Genomic DNA, 16,025 nt, shown 5'->3' with positions numbered 1-16,025 from the left:
AATAAATAAGAGTCATATTCATGCCTTTATTCTGTGTCTTAATCTTATCAGTATTAATATTCCCAACAATTCAAGTGACCGGTGCCCTGGCACATTTTTACTTCTTAAATATTTCCTAACTCTTATTCCAGTCCCCTCCACATTGGTATTCTCCAAAGTTTTGATTCTGGATTATTAGGGATGTACTTTGCTGCTTTTTCTTTTCCTCCATTGCTTACTTACCAAAAAAGACATTATATTAACTATTATTTATTTGTCATATCTCAGATACCTCAGACTTTTCTTGCATTTCTTTTCCTCCTTGCTGGAGTTTTTCAAAGAGGGTCTTGACTTAGTAAACCTTCTCAGTTTTTGTGTGCCTGCAAATATCCTTATTTTATCCTTATATTAAATGGGTATTTTTTTTATTTTTTGTTTTTTGCGGTACGCTGGCCTCTCACTGCTGTGGCCTCTCCCGCTGTGGAGCACAGGCTCCGGACGCGCAGGCTCAGCGGCCATGGCTCACGGGCCCAGCCGCTCCGCGGTATGTGGGATCTTCCTGGACCGGGGCACGAACCCGTGTCCCCTGCATCGGCAGGCGGAGGCTCAACCACTGCGCCACCAGGGAAGTCCTAAATTGGTATTTTATCTGTGTGAAATTCTAGCTTCAAAGCTTTTTCCTTACTTTAAACTTACCCCTTCAGTGTCTTCTGGTTTCTAGTGTTGCTATTCAAAAGTTAGCTGTTCATCTGATTCTTGTTCCTTTGTAAGTAATCTGTTCTTCCCTTTTGGAAACGTTCAGATTTTTGTTTCTGGCAGTTTTAATATTTACTGTAATTTGTCTAGCTGTGAAAGTTTTCTTAAATACCTATTTGGCATTCTGAGCTATTTCAATCTGAATTTTCTCTCTTTAATTCTGAAAAATTATTAGATTGTCTTTATTTTCTCCTCTCTTTTTTTGGAGGGGACTCCTATAGTGATATTGGTATTTCTACTGAAATCCTCCTTAAATTTTCTTCTATATTTTCCATCTCTTCATCCCCCTGAAAAGTTCCATACCTGGGAATTCTTCAGTCTGATTTTCCAGCTCACTAATGTGTTCTTCAACTGTTATCAATATTTGTACCCAACCCATCAGTTTAATTCTTTATTTCAGATACTGATTTTTTTATACCAGGGATTCCAGTTGAACTTTTCTTTCTGACACTTTTTTCTGCTTCATCGTTAAGTTTTCTCTCTCTCTCACTCCCTCCTTCTCTCTTTCTCTCTCTCTCTCTTTTTTTTTTTTTTTCTTTGGTGCGCGGGCCTCTCACTATCATGGCCTCTCCCGTTGCGGAGCACAGGCTCGGACGCGCAGGCTCAGCGGCCATGGCTCAACGGGCCCAGCCGCTCCGCGGCATGTGGGATCTCCCCGGAACGGGGCACAAACCCGTGTCCCCGCATCGGCAGGCGGACTCTCAGCCACTGTGCCACCTGGGAAGCCCCTCTCTCTCTCTTTTTAAATAGGTTTATTATAACTTAGTTTAAATCCTTGTTTTGTCTTGTCCAAAAATTAAGCTACAAATTATTCAATTTGTTGTATGACCTTTGTGTACTCTCATAACTCTCTTTTCCATCTGTGATTACTCACTGCCTTGTCGCCTCAAGATTTTGTTGTCAAGAAATAACTAGTAAATAAAATGTTTATATTCAGGTGAGTTATATGAAACAAATTGGATTTAAATTATCTAAATTTAACAAGATTTCAGTGATTTATCAAGAATAAGATATTCTCCCTCAGTAATTTGCCCAGCTCTGCTCTGATCATACTAAAACATAGGTTTATTTGTTTTATTTATATTTTCTATTGTGAAAAATTTCACATTTATAGAAAAGGAGAGAGTAACTTTTTTAAGCAAGTCTATGTTGCTGCCCTATATCAGACCTATCATTAGGAAAGTGATAATTTCCAAGTTTATCTTATTAAGTGGATACCAGTTGTCTGGGTTTGAGGCAGTGGAGGTGGGAATAATTTCTTCTGCCACCATTAAGAAGGTCAGATTGTCTTTCATTTGACTTGACCCTGGCATTGCAGCTTTTTCTCGTCTAATTTTTTCCTTTGGTGTTCATCTTCAGAATCGTCTCTGCAGCATTATATATGTTCGGTCAGCCAGTTTATTTCAAAATTACTTTATTATATAGTACATAAAAGTCTTCACGTTCAAGTGGTAATTTACAGGAACATAGTATAGCTATATACAGTTTACTTAATCAAGCTTTTAATATGCTCTTCAGGGTCAGCAGTTGATGGCGTGTAAGGTAATTGGGGGTAAGAAATGACCATAGGTAGATTATTAAATGGATAGCACTGATATATTGTACCTTCTACCTCATCTTCTTTTTCCAGGTTATCTCCTTCTTTGTTTTTAGGTTTTTTTTGTTTGTTTGTTTTTGTTTTGGGGATCATCTCCTTCTTTGGAACTGACCCTTTGAACTCCCTTCTCTGCCATCTTCACCAGATCCTTTGTCCTCCTGACCAGGATAATAGATTTGTAGCCAAATTCTGTAGTAGACTTTGCTAATTTATCACACATTCTTTGCCTGCTAAGCCCGGGGCATGCTCTCAGAATCCTCCTCAGTACAACATGTCATGGAGCCAATTAGAGTTAGCACTAAGGATGACAGCTAGTTGTCATTTTTGTTCTATCTGACTCTTGTTCCAACCAGAGTAAGACATTAACTTATTCAGGCTATATTCATTTTGAAGGCCGAAAGGGAATAAAAATAGAATAACAAGTAAAGGTGCTTCCCATTAGCCCAGAGACATTTTTCTGCCCTTCCCTTACTCATCTTTTAAAGCCTTTCATGTCACTCCTACTCTTCTCTCTCTGCTGTTTCTGCTTCTTCTTTCTACCTAATTAGTTTACACTGGGAAATTAACACATTTGTATTAAGCAAAATAAACTAGATTTTGAATCAGTAATTAATGAAAAAGGCATTCATTTCTTTCCATATGTACTCAACACTTTAGTCACTCTTCTGAGGTGATAGTTTCTCATTTTTTGGTAGGATGAAGTTCTTTTTTTCCCTATCCTTTTATTTAGATTTTTTTGGAGAAAATTAGGTGCCACCAAACCTCTGGAAGGTGTTTGTTTTGAATGCCTTCTTCCTGGAACCTAAGCAATGGTCTACTGCTAAAAAGAGATAGGAATTTGAGAAAGGATAATTAGAAGGAAATGCTGGTAGGGCAAACAAGTAGTACTTTATTTTGTTTCTGAGTTAATATGAGCTGTGGATACTTTTAAAATATTGATGAAAAGGGCATAGGAGAAAGTGGACCATTTCTGAGTGTGTCAGCTCTACGGCCATTACTATGTTAAGTGCCTTAACGATATCATTATATTTGTTCTTCACAACCACTGTGTTCATTGTAGGCACTGGCCTCATTTACTTATGAAAACAGTGAGGGTCAAAAAGGTAAATAATTTGCCCAAGGGCACACGGCTAGTAAGTGCTACCACAACTCTCTCTGACTTCAAACCTTATGCTCATTTCCATCTAACCATTTACGAAATTTTCCTTGAGCAGATCTTTTTTCCATAATAATAATGCCTTCTTAATTTGGGCAATAATTTCATACATACATATATTCATATATACATTTTAATGTTTTACAGGTTATTTAGGCCATTGGCACTATGGCTAACATAATAGGCTTCTGAGACAAATATGGCTAAAATAATAAGCTTCTGAGACAAATAGTGTTTTGAGCCCTTGAAGCAGTGTATGTAGCCCAGTGATGTAGGACAATGACTGAGCCTGGTGTCAAATCCTGGCTCCCTCACTTCCTCAACTTGTGCAGGTTTCTTTTCTCAGACTACCATACAGAGTTGCTTAGAGGATTAAACATGCTGATATGCATAGAACCCTTAGCACAATGCCTGACAAATAGTAAGTGCTATTATTATATATTTACTATATTATGTTAAATCCCTAGCTTCTCACGAGATTCTGAGAATTTTCACTGAGTTACACAGAAATTAAAAGCTAACTAAAGATATTTCATACCTACTATGTTGGTATTTGTAGAGAAATAACAAATTTATACCTCTACTCTCTGGTAAGAGTATCATTTTTCATATTTTGGTTAAGTATTATAAAATATCAACTACTGGGCTTCCCTGGTGGTGCAGTGGTTGAGAGTCCACCTGCCGATGCAGGGGAAACGGGTTTGTGCCCCGGTCCGGGAGGATCCCGCATGCCGCGGAGCGGCTGGGCCCGTGAGCCATGGCTGCTGAGCCTGTGCGTCCGGAGCCTGTGCTCCGCAACGGGAGAGGCCACAACAGTGAGAGGCCCACGTACTGCAAAAAAAAAAAAAATTCAACTACTATTTGCAACATGTCACATAGTATTTGAGTCCGTTTCCTGGTCAGGAATATTTGTCTCACCTCATGATTTCAAGTGTTTCTAGAAAGATGCCAAAAATCTATTTGGGAAAGCATACTTCATATAATAGTAGTAGACACTGTCCAGTAGTAGAATTTACTGGTGTCTTTGTTTTAACTTTTATTGTATGCAAATGCAGAATGGACATTCAGTGATTAAAACATGACTATTCTTTTCTTTTTCAGAAGATGAATAATCTTTCATTTAGTGAGCTATGTTGCCTCTTCTGCTGTCCACCTTGTCCAGGGAAAATTGCTTCAAAATTAGCATTTTTGCCACCTGATCCAACTTACACGCTGATGTGTGATGAAAGTGGAAGCCGCTGGACGTTACACCTATCAGAACGAGCAGACTGGCAATATTCTTCTAGAGAAAAAGATGCTATTGAGTGTTTCATGACTAGAACCAGTAAAGGCAACAGAATTGCCTGCATGTTTGTGCGTTGCTCACCCAATGCCAAATACACTTTACTCTTTTCACATGGAAATGCTGTTGATCTTGGTCAGATGAGCAGTTTTTACATAGGACTGGGATCACGGATTAATTGTAATATATTTTCATATGATTATTCTGGATATGGTGCAAGTTCTGGGAAACCGACAGAGAAGAACCTCTATGCAGACATAGAAGCTGCTTGGCTTGCTCTTAGGACAAGGTAAATGGTGATTGGGAATTGTTTTCCACATTTGTGATGGCTGATAAAATTGTCTTGTATAAGAATAGAATAAAATCTGTTTTTGTAACACATCTTGAAGTACTAAATAAAGATTATATTTACCAGTATAAACCTATGAAGAGTTACACTTTTAGATTGTAATTTTAAATTTTGTATAATAGCATAAAAGAGTTTGACAGCTTGTGTGTGTGTGTGTGATTTTCCTAAAAATGTAAGCCAGTGAAAAAATGTTTGGTTTTAGAAACTTACTGGATTGTGGTATAAAAATGTTTATTCAAAGTTGCAACATTTCAAGGGAATGAGAGAAAACAGTGATTTAGCTAATCATTCTCTTGATCTGTCATTAACAGAGTAAGAGGCTAGATTGTTAAAATCCTAAGGCAGGGTTTGCATCATTTTATATAATTAATCATTAAAAATTAATAAATAGAAATAACATTAATCTTTGCTAGTCACAAAAATACTTATAAATTTTTCTTGAAAAAGATTGCAATTTTGTATACTTCAGTGTATTTTCTCATCAGTTAATGTACACTAAACAGAAAGATACCTCAATACAAATTATTCTTCATTGTACATTAATAAGCTGCCTGACTTCCAGAGGTGTTTTTTTGTTTGTTTGTTTGTTTGTTTTTTGCCTGCGTTGGGTCTTCGTTGCTGTGCGCGGGCTTTCTCTAGTTGCGGTGAGCAGGGGCTACTCTTCGTTGCAGTGCGCGGGCTTCTCACTGCGGTGGCTTCTCTTGTTGCGGAGCACGGGCTCTAGGCACGCAAGCTTCAGTAGTTGTGGCACGCGGGCTCAGTAGTTGTGGCTCTCCAGCTCTAGAGAGCAGGCTCGGTAGTTGTGGCGCACGGGCTTAGTTGCTCCGCAGCATGTGGGATCTTCCCGGACCAAGGCTCGAACCCGTGTCCCCTGCATTGGCAGGCGGATTCTTAACCACTGCACCACCAGGGAAATCCCTCCAGAGGATTTTAGACTGAAGCTAGAGTACATAAAGAAAATCTACCATTCCTAATTTAATTTAAATATTAATGGTTTCAGTTAGTTGGGAAGAACTTTCTCAATTTCATTAGTAGATATAATCTTTTTTAGAAAAATCTTTAGAAACATTTACCCCTCCAAGATGTGTAGTAAAACTATAGTTCCATAGCAGAATTCTGTATAAAAGGGATTCTTAAGTCAATTGAAATGATATGAAAACAAATTTCTGACAAGTAAGAAAAAAAATAGATGGTAAGTAGTAATTATGGAGTTTAGGAGTGGGAGGGAGGCACGCACAGAGCGGTAAAAATTTATAAACTTAAAAGCTACCTTAAATGACCACAGTCAAAATATGCTTCGGTTATACTCCTGTCAGTCCCCTCAGGCCCGCAAACAAAACTGAGTTCCCCCTTTCAGATTCAACCAGTTGAATATAGTATATATAATACCTGTCAGGAAAATATGATAATTTTTTAATAACAGATTTATTGCAATATAATTCACATACTATAAATCAACTTCAGTGAATTAGTATAGCATCTAAAGGTGCCAAAAGCAGATAGCCTTCATTATTAGTGCTTCCAAGTAGCACAAAAGTATAAATTATTCAAGCAAAACATGTTAGTATCCAGTTAAGTGTTCTTTCTATGTTTATGTAAAAGAATCCCCTCTTGTAAGTGGTCAGCTTTATTATTTTTTTTAAATCTTATCAGATATCAATTTACAGGAAACTTTCTTCAGTGATTTCTAGTCTGGGTTAATTAAGCTTTTTATACACTCGACCAGTATGAATGAAGACTAGGAGTAGAACAGATAGATTGCTACCTAGTCCCACATACTAGTTTAGCATAGAATTTCAGACTTAAAATTTCTCTTATGTTGAACTCTAAATATGGTTGGAAGAGTTAGTAAGGTTAGGAAGTCTTGGGAAATTTTATTTAATTTTTCTGAGCCTCTGTTTCTTAGTCTATTTAATGAAGCGCTTGAGTTAAATGATCTCCAAGATTCTTTCCAGTTCTTGAATTCTGTCATCTAATAAAATGTGTGTAATTAGAATTCATGCCTTTCATTTAGTTTACTTGATTAAAGTAAAAAAGAGCTTAAGTAACCAGGAAGGGAAAAAATAATGAACTTAAATAATTATTATTTGAATAACTTCCCTTTAAGGATAATTGAATATCTATAGTAACCATGTTTCTGAACTTCTGATGGATCAACAGAAAATAAAGTATGAATATTCACTATGCAGCCTTTCCCCCACAGTATTTGAGCTCATTATCTGTGTGCTATAATAGAAAAGGCACTGGACCTGGAGTCAGGATACCTGGGTTCTAATTAACTTACTCTGTCATTAACTGAGTAAGTCAGTTAACTTACTCTGTCATTAACTGAGTAAGTCATTAACTTACTCTGACTTTGAACATCTACTCAGTAAGCAGCCAACCTAGATTAGATGGTCTCTGAAGTCCTTTCTAATGTGTACTATTCTGAAATTCTGTTACTGCTTTGAGTCCTCTGATAGTAAATTGGCAGATGCTTCAGCTACTCTGGAGCCTTGCCATTGCTAGCTTTAGCCTAAAACCCATCGTTGCCACCCACAGTTCTGCTGTTCAGCTAAACAGCATCCATGCAGCCCCAAGCGTTATGCTGATGCGATGCTGCAAATGTTCATTTTCCTAATTTCTTCATTCCTATGAAGCTAGGTCTGTTGCAAAGAAAAAACCTTTTCTTTTTTTAATTAAGATTCTGTGTAGAGAATTTATTTATTTATTTATATATTTTGGCTGCGTTGGGTCTTCATTGCTGCGCGCGGGCCTTCTCTAGTTGCGGCGAGCAGGGGCTACTCTTAGTTGTGGTGCGTGGGCTTCTCATTGTGGTGGCTTCTCGTTGCGGAGCATGGGTTCTAGGCGCACGGGCTTCAGTAGTTGTGGCTCACAGGCTCTAGAGTGCAGGCTCAGTAGTTGTGGCACATGGGCTTAGTTGCTCTGTGGCATGTGGGATCTTCCCAGACCAGGGATCAAACCTATGTCCCCTGTGTTGGCAGGCGTATTCTTAAACAGTGCATCACAAGGGAAGTGCAAAAAAAGCTTTTCTGAGTTTAGTTACATTTAGAGTCAGTCTGTAGTAGATGGAACCCAATCTTTGGGACATGGTCCAAATTCTTCTGTAAGACTGATTTGAAGAAACTATGGAGAGGTAATTAGCTCCTATAGTACCTCACTTACACTTGCAGTAGTTTATAGTTAAGACAGTTATACTGTACACAAGTAACAATGCCTGGAACATAGTATATACCCAATATAATTGAGTTAGTGAGTTCATATATTTAAATCTGAATCATTTTTAAAGGAAGTATTCATAAATCACTGGCCCATGTGGCTTTTGGAATTCTCATTCATCTATTGATCTTTCCAATCATTAGTCCATTTCTATGGGTAAATAAATGCAAATCTCAAGAAAAATAAGTAATTTGCTCTTGGCTAAAACAATACATATATTTTATTCATCATTCCATACTGTAACTATATGTTGCATTTTCATCACTATGACCAACTTCAGAAAATAAAATGAACCACTTTTAATGCCTAGAGAAATAAAGAACCTTTTTTACATTGAATGGAAAATAAACACTAAATCTCCATTAAACATCAGTCCATTAAAATATTAGTGACATAGTATGTTCCAAATATAGTCAATAATATGCTACATTGAATTGCATAAATGATTTAATAAATTCATTCCTTAAGATTAAAATTTTAAGAGACCTCAGCCATTATTTTTCCAAAAGATAGACTTGAAACAGATGAAATAGTATAGATTTTATTGTGGCATTAAATATGTTAGTGATGACTAAGAAACTTAAGTTTTAAATATAAATTTACTGACATTGTCTCATTCTTTCATTCTTTTTTGAGAGTAAGTCCTTAGTAGTGATTGAACACTTCATACCAGTCTGACTCTCCAACTCTTTTTTTTTTTTTTAAACTTCTGGACTCTGTAGATATGGCATTCGCCCTGAAAATGTGATTATATATGGCCAAAGTATAGGGACAGTACCATCTGTGGATCTTGCTGCTCGGTATGAGAGTGCTGCTGTTATTCTTCATTCTCCTTTGACCTCAGGAATGCGAGTCGCTTTTCCTGATACCAAGAAGACCTACTGTTTTGATGCATTCCCAAAGTAAGTATTAATATTCAAATAGTTTAATTCGAAGAAACTTTTGAGGGAATTTTTTTCCATCACTTAAGGTATTCATGATACAGTTCACTCAGCCATGAGCTCCTATTTTACATATATTTTAGAAATTGTGGAAAAATTACTTTGTGAGGAAGGTGGTGGCAGGACATCTGTCAGAAGGCTGAAGTGTTTGAGCAATAGTAAGCCAAGTGAAAAGTGCTGAGAGCCTTATACCCCAGATGGTGGCACTAGTATTGGAGATAAGAGAGTGAATTTGAGAAAAAATTGATAGAACTGAATGTCAGACTGTATATAGGATGCTAAACAAAAGAATTTGAATATAATTCCCAGGTTTCTGACTTGAGCTGCTAATGGACGATAGTACCATCCAGTGAGGTGCATAATACTGGAGGAGAGGAACAAGTAGAGGGAAAATGAGACACATGTGCATAAAATATGAATGAACGGGGCTTCCCTGGTGGCGCAGTGGTTAAGAATCCGCCTGCCAATGCAGGGGACACGGGTTCGAGCCCTAGTCTGGGAAGATCCCACATGCCGTGCAGCAACTAAGCCTGTGTGCCACAACTACTGACCCTGTGCTCTAGAGCCTGCAAGCCACAAGTGCTGAGCCTGCGTGCCACAGCTACTGAAGCCCGTGCGCCTAGAGCCAGTGCTCCACAAGAAAAGCCACCGCAGTGAGAAGCCTGTACACAGCAACAAAGAGTAGTCCCCACTCGCGGTAACCAGAGAAAAGCCCACACTCAACAACAAAGACCCAACACAGCCAAAAATAAAATAAATAAAAATTTTTAAAATCTTCTGTAAAAATGAATGAATGATGTCTAATTAGTGATATCTGATTTACAAAAGAAGTGAATTGTGAAAATGTTGAGTCTTAAATGAGCCAGAAATGAATGAATGATGTCTAATTAGTGATATCTGATTTACAAAAGAAGTGAATTGTGAAAATGTTGAGTCTTAAATGAGCCAGAATAATTACTGCCCCCACAAAGTCTGCAAACATAAGTGTTAGACAAATTTAAAAGAAGGGCTGCTTTTCCTCATGCTTCTCAACACAGGATGGTAGTTCCCACTAGCTCTTCTTCATTGTTACAAAAAAATTGAAGGCCTATTTTTCTCAAAGAAAGGAAGGGAAGAAGTGACAGGGTAGCAAATTTCAGTTGTTATTTCCTTTCCCAAATTGGTAGCAATACAAAGATTCTTTGTGAATGATAGATAGGCCAAAGGCCAAGTCACCACGTGATTCTTTATAAGAACAGGAAGGGTCATTTCAAAAACAAATTTTTTCTTCTTTAGCCAGTAAGGGGTTACTTTCTTAGGGAAGCGTATGGGAGCATATGCTATTATCACCAGAGCAGGCTGTGGGAGGTTTTTGGTTTTTAAATTTATTGGGGGTTTGTTTTTGTTTTAGAAAATGGTAGATTGGAAGGTATGTGCATTATACTTTGTAGCTGAATGGTAGGAATGATAGGGAGACAATTGGGGTAAACTATTGCCAAGTTACATCTCTGTTTAGCTCCCTCTTTCATTTCAGCTGCACCAACAGAGTATGCAGCACTAACAGTAAACTGTTTGAAAAAGATCATATGTTTCCTTTTTTATTTAATTCCTCTACTATTGAAGAGTTGACAGCAAATAATATACCCAAGCATTTTTTCCTTACCAAATGCTGCCTTGAATTATTTCATTGATGATTTTCTTCTTTTTCAAGATTCTGTCCTCATTTTGTAGTTATGCCTTGCGCCTCTATCAGAAAATTTTTAAAACTTGTTCTTCGTAAGGTTTTTTCTTTGTATTGTTTGTCTCTTCCAAGTTGCCCTTTTTTACTGTTTATTTTGATCCTTGTCTTATATGTAAAGTGACATCTCCTCTGATGTCTGATAATTCTTATTTGTGTGCTCATATGGAAGAGTAAGGAACTAAAGAGCTGAGCTGAAGTGTGGGGAATTAAGACTTGTTGACTGTGAGTTTCACTATCCAGTGATCTGGCCAAGCCAGTTAGTTGGGGATCCCACCCCGATGTCAGTATTTATCTTTCCTCTTAAGGCAGATATATAGTCTCCAAAGAAGACTCTGACTACAACTATCTCTTAAAAGGTGGAGGCTTGGCTGCCAGCATTCTGGGAGCCCAGTAGGGAAAATGGGTTCATAGCAGACAACATGTATATGTTTACTTGCTATTTGATACCTCTGCCTTAAACTGTGTCAGGCAATCCCCTAGTCCACAAACCCTCCAGTTTTAGGTAGAGGGCATTTACCCAGCTGCAAAAGGGAGGAAAGAAAAGAACTGGGGGGGTGGGGCGGGGGTGCAGGACACTATTTCTTAAACAGACTTTGAACAACTTCTGTAGATTTGAATCACCCGCCTTTATCTGCATGTCAGTTCCTAGCCTTCTGGGGGTATTCCATGATATAAATTGGATTGGTTCTTCACTTTACCCTTCTGTCCTCTTAAAAATTATGTTTTCTCCTATACTTTTAATCTGTTATCTCACATATTCATCTGCTTTCCAGCTCCAAAATGTTATGTTTTATTTTATTCTTCCTATTTTTGTAGTAAATACCCAAAACAAAAAAAATATTTTGCTTATCATTTTAGTAGGATATTGGGAGGGAGAAAAAAATATGAATGCAGAGAGGTATGAAGTTAGCACATAGCTGAAATGGTCCTTGGTTTCTTCCTCTCCTTGCAACCTAAGTTTCTGTGCTAAAATATCAACATTGTAGAAAGGCGAAGTAGGATGACTATAATGATTGAGTGATTCCCTCAAAACAGAAGTGCATGAAGTTAACGTTCTCAGATAATCTTAAGGTAGGGAGTAATGTAAAGATGACTTTTGAATCATATTTGAAATCCAAGAGGTATCTATCCCTTCTGAATTGATTCAAAGATGGTTCTGATATTTAAATTATCTAATATAGCACAAGAAAATTTTTTTTGTTTCCTTTTCATACTTAATTTGTTGACTTCTTTCCTCCTCTTTCCCTACAGCATTGACAAAATCTCTAAGATTACCTCTCCAGTATTAATAATTCATGGGACTGAAGATGAAGTCATTGACTTCTCACACGGCCTCGCATTGTTTGAGCGTTGCCAAAGACCTGTGGAGCCTCTTTGGGTTGAAGGGGCAGGTCACAATGATGTGGAACTTTATGGACAGTATCTTGAAAGATTGAAACAGTTTGTGTCACAGGAACTGGTAAATTTGTAAAATATTCTGAAAATTTGCATACTGGGTTTTCTTTCTTGCTGAACTGCACTCTTTGGTAAATAACATAAAACCTGAAGGTTTTGTTTGCAAATCATGTCAGTTGCCTTCATAAATGTACAGGTAATGATTTGTTAACAGACTTAATGAAGGTTTTAATTACCAAACTAGAAACTGGAAATAACAATATCATGCAGTCAGGCTATGTAATTTATATTTTTTCTGTGAATTTTTTTTTTTAAACATCAAGATGAGTACTGTATGAAATTTTAATTCTGTAAGATCAAACGCTATGAAAGTATTGCCAAATGCTTTTGCATATCAGAAACAAATTTATAAATATTTTTAAAACATCTCAATGTACTAAACCTTATCCTGGTATACAAATGTAATATTCTTTCAATAAAAAGCTGTATATCTTAAACAATTAAAGTACTCAGAATAAACCGTATGAAAACATGCAAGTTCACTAAAGATGACCTAAACCCTGTTGTACAGGGATAGAGATTTAAAGGTTATTTTATTGTAAAATACATTGAATTTTCTGTATTCCCTGGTTATCATACATTTTCTCCTTTAAAAAAAAAGATGTAAGTCTTAATTTTTATGCCATTTGTTAATTTACCCACTAGTTACCTTGTAAATGATAAAGTCACAATAGCACTGAATTTTAACGAGTTTTGATTTATAAGTTTGGTACTGTGAGGCAACTACTTAAAATTTTCATTTTAGTAATTTAAAAGGCATTTAGAGCTTCAAGAATAATTTTGTACACAATGTTGTTTTAAATTTTGACTAATCTCGTAGAAATGCAATACTGTCACTGTTAGAAAACCTGAAAGTCCATTAGATGTTCTTTAAGACCACAAACAGACTGGCTATTTGATCCCTTTTCACTTTGACTATTTTTAAGAATAGGACCTGTTGTTTTGGATTACTATCTGAGAATTTCATGGATTTACTCCTGGATGCAGGAGATAAGAAAACATCATAACTTTTATATTAACGAATGTAGTGAAAAAAATAAAGCTCACACAAAAACTAAGTTGCCTTTCCTTGAATGAATCCTGCTTGAATAAAACAATGAAAGAAAAATAAAAATAAAATTAATGGTATGTAGTCTAATTTGTAAATGAATGAATATTGAAATAATACACACTGTGGATATATTTTAAGGCCTTATGTAGTTTTAATTGTTCTGCTTGTTCTGTGGTTATGTCTAAGACTATAGTGTATGACTCTCTTCAAAGTATATCAAGTATTGTGAATGCTTTGGTTCAGATGTGTCAAATTAACAGTAAAACAAAAATATGCCACTCAGCTGTGCTTGTTTTTCTTCTTCCATGCTCCTCACTCCCTACTTAGTACAAGGACTAAAAAAAATATATACCATTCATCTTTATAGTACATAGATCCATAGTTTCCTAAATTTTATTATTCCTTCTTTCTTTTAGAGACGTTTTTCCTTCTCAAGATTGTCTTAAAGCCTATACGTTTCCTTCTTTGTACAACATACACCCTAGAGTTTAACTGTTTTCTTTGATCACCTGGGAAAATCAAAATATTGATCACACTAATTCAGTATTCACTCATTCATTCAACAGATACTTATTGAATGTTTAAATCATTCAAAACCCTATGCCAGATAAAGATAGACATCAACCTTGTCCTCACAGCCTTCACAGTGTAACTGAGACAGACACCTTATTGCACAAGTATTATTACTGTTTGTATAAGGCTGAAGGAGCTTTGTAGGGTATTATAATAGGTAAAAGGTGCTCTTGAGCGAACATGGGAAGAAGGGCAAGGAGGAGTCCCACAAAGAAGTGGTATTTGAACTGAGCTTTGAAGGATGACTAGGAAAACACTGGGCCTGGGTTGTCTGAGGGGAACAGTATGTGGAAGCCTAGAGGAAGGATGGTGCGTTTGAAATTAAGAACACTGGTCAGAGGTCAAGGGGAAATGATGGCAGAGGGATGAGGGGTGGTGGCTGACAAGCTAGTTAGCGGCACGATCACATGGTATCATCATTGTAGAAATAGTAGAAAACCGTTGAAAAAAATATGAAACTACACTTGTCAAGAGCTTATAGATGAAAAATATCTGGGGGCTTCCCTGGTGGTGCAGGGGTTAAGAATCCACCTGCAATGCAGGGGACACGGGTTCGATACCTGGTCCAGGAAGGTCCCACATGCCATGGAGCAACTAAGCCCATGAGCCACAACTACTGAAGTGTGTGTGCCTAGAGCCCGTTCTCTGCAACAACAGAAGCCACCCCAATGAGAATCCTGCCCAGCACAAGGAAGAGTAGACCCCGCTTGCTACAACTAGAGAAAACCTGCACGCAGCAATGAAGACCCAACACAGCCAAAAATAAATTAATCAATTTTTTAAAAAAAACTATGGAGGAAAAACATAATTTAAGAAAAATATCTAGAGATTTTAACTTGCTGGAAATAATATTTGAGCCAATTGTTTACAACCTGAAGTAAGATGATGGTGATGAAAAATTGATCATGGGGAAATAAATCTTATATACAAAGTGCTGGTCAAACCACATCTGCAATAATTTCAGGATGCAGTGACAAATTCACAAATTAGAGCAAATCCTGGGGTGTTTTACCAAGTTGGGAAGAATCCCATAAACTGAAACCCAAAGAATAACTGAAGGATTATTATCACTAAGGAATGATAGCTGTTTTCACATATTTGACAGGTATGTACAATTTACCCTTTTTGGCTCGGTGGAACTAGGTGAAAGTTGCAAAATGGCAGATTAGAGCTCAAAGAATTTATGGCTTTTTGTCCATCAAGGAAAGGGATCACCTCTGAAGGATAAATGAGTATGTTAACCGCTGGAGTAGAAGCTGAATGACATCTGACACGGTGCTACAGAAGAAATTTCAGATTTAAATGAGAAGTTGAGCTACATGGACTGTCTCTAAAGTGCCTTTAAGATTTTATATTCCATTTGGAGTTATACCTAATCAAAGGATTGCCTGCTCTGGCATCTAGGAGAAGGACAGTATGATGTAGAATTGGCAATCGGATCTGGGCACTCTTCTCAACTGACAGTAATTAGATCTGTGACCTTGGCAATTCACTTCTTTGGACCACAACTTCCTACTAGAAATGAAAAGATGGAACTGATTAATCCCTTACATTTTTAATGTAATGTGAAAATCTCAGCCCCACTCATATAATGACTCATATTAGTTTTTAACCTTCCTTGACTAGAGTAGCCCCAATAATATATTTCAATATGTGGCTTTTGTGCATACCATCATTGTGCAATTTGAATAGCAATGTTAATCCTGGGATAAGGGTCAGCAGTGTACATAACTCCTACAATATCTTACAATGAGCAGAATAAGAACTTAAATAAATTGATTTATCATCTTCACACTTTCCCCAGACTTCTAACTTAAATATCACCAGTTCTATATTCCAGCTAAGAATATATTCCACAGTAGTTTTTTTCTTGGTGATTTCTATAAATATATACGTTTTGCTCACTTTAAGAAAGCTTAATAAATGAAAATGAATTTTTAATTGTAA

The 16,025-nt window shown here is 36.9% G+C and overlaps 1 protein-coding gene across 3 annotated transcripts in view; it reads left to right on the top strand.

Annotated features, from left to right (window-relative positions):
* The window catches only part of ABHD17B (abhydrolase domain containing 17B, depalmitoylase), a 37,795-nt gene extending 24,016 nt beyond the window's left edge, over positions 1–13,779 (top strand). For 2 of the 3 annotated variants that reach the window (XM_079926187.1, XM_079926188.1), the window contains exons 2-4: positions 4,590–5,059; positions 9,061–9,240; positions 12,251–13,779. In XM_079926187.1, coding sequence (XP_079782313.1) covers positions 4,593–5,059; positions 9,061–9,240; positions 12,251–12,470 — 867 coding nt within the window. In that variant the 5' untranslated portion in view covers positions 4,590–4,592 and the 3' untranslated portion in view covers positions 12,471–13,779. Of the gene's footprint in view, positions 1–1,623; positions 1,673–4,589; positions 5,060–9,060; positions 9,241–12,250 lie in introns of those variants that run through there. The other variant, XM_079926189.1, reaches the window with a different exon arrangement.
* The last annotated feature ends 2,246 nt before the right edge of the window (positions 13,780–16,025 follow it).

This window comes from Stenella coeruleoalba (assembly GCF_951394435.1).
Source record: "Stenella coeruleoalba genome assembly, chromosome: 7".
Classification (NCBI taxonomy): domain Eukaryota; kingdom Metazoa; phylum Chordata; class Mammalia; order Artiodactyla; family Delphinidae; genus Stenella; species Stenella coeruleoalba.
Note: the sequence above shows the minus strand (reverse complement) of the source record. Positions and strands in the feature narration are given on the sequence as shown.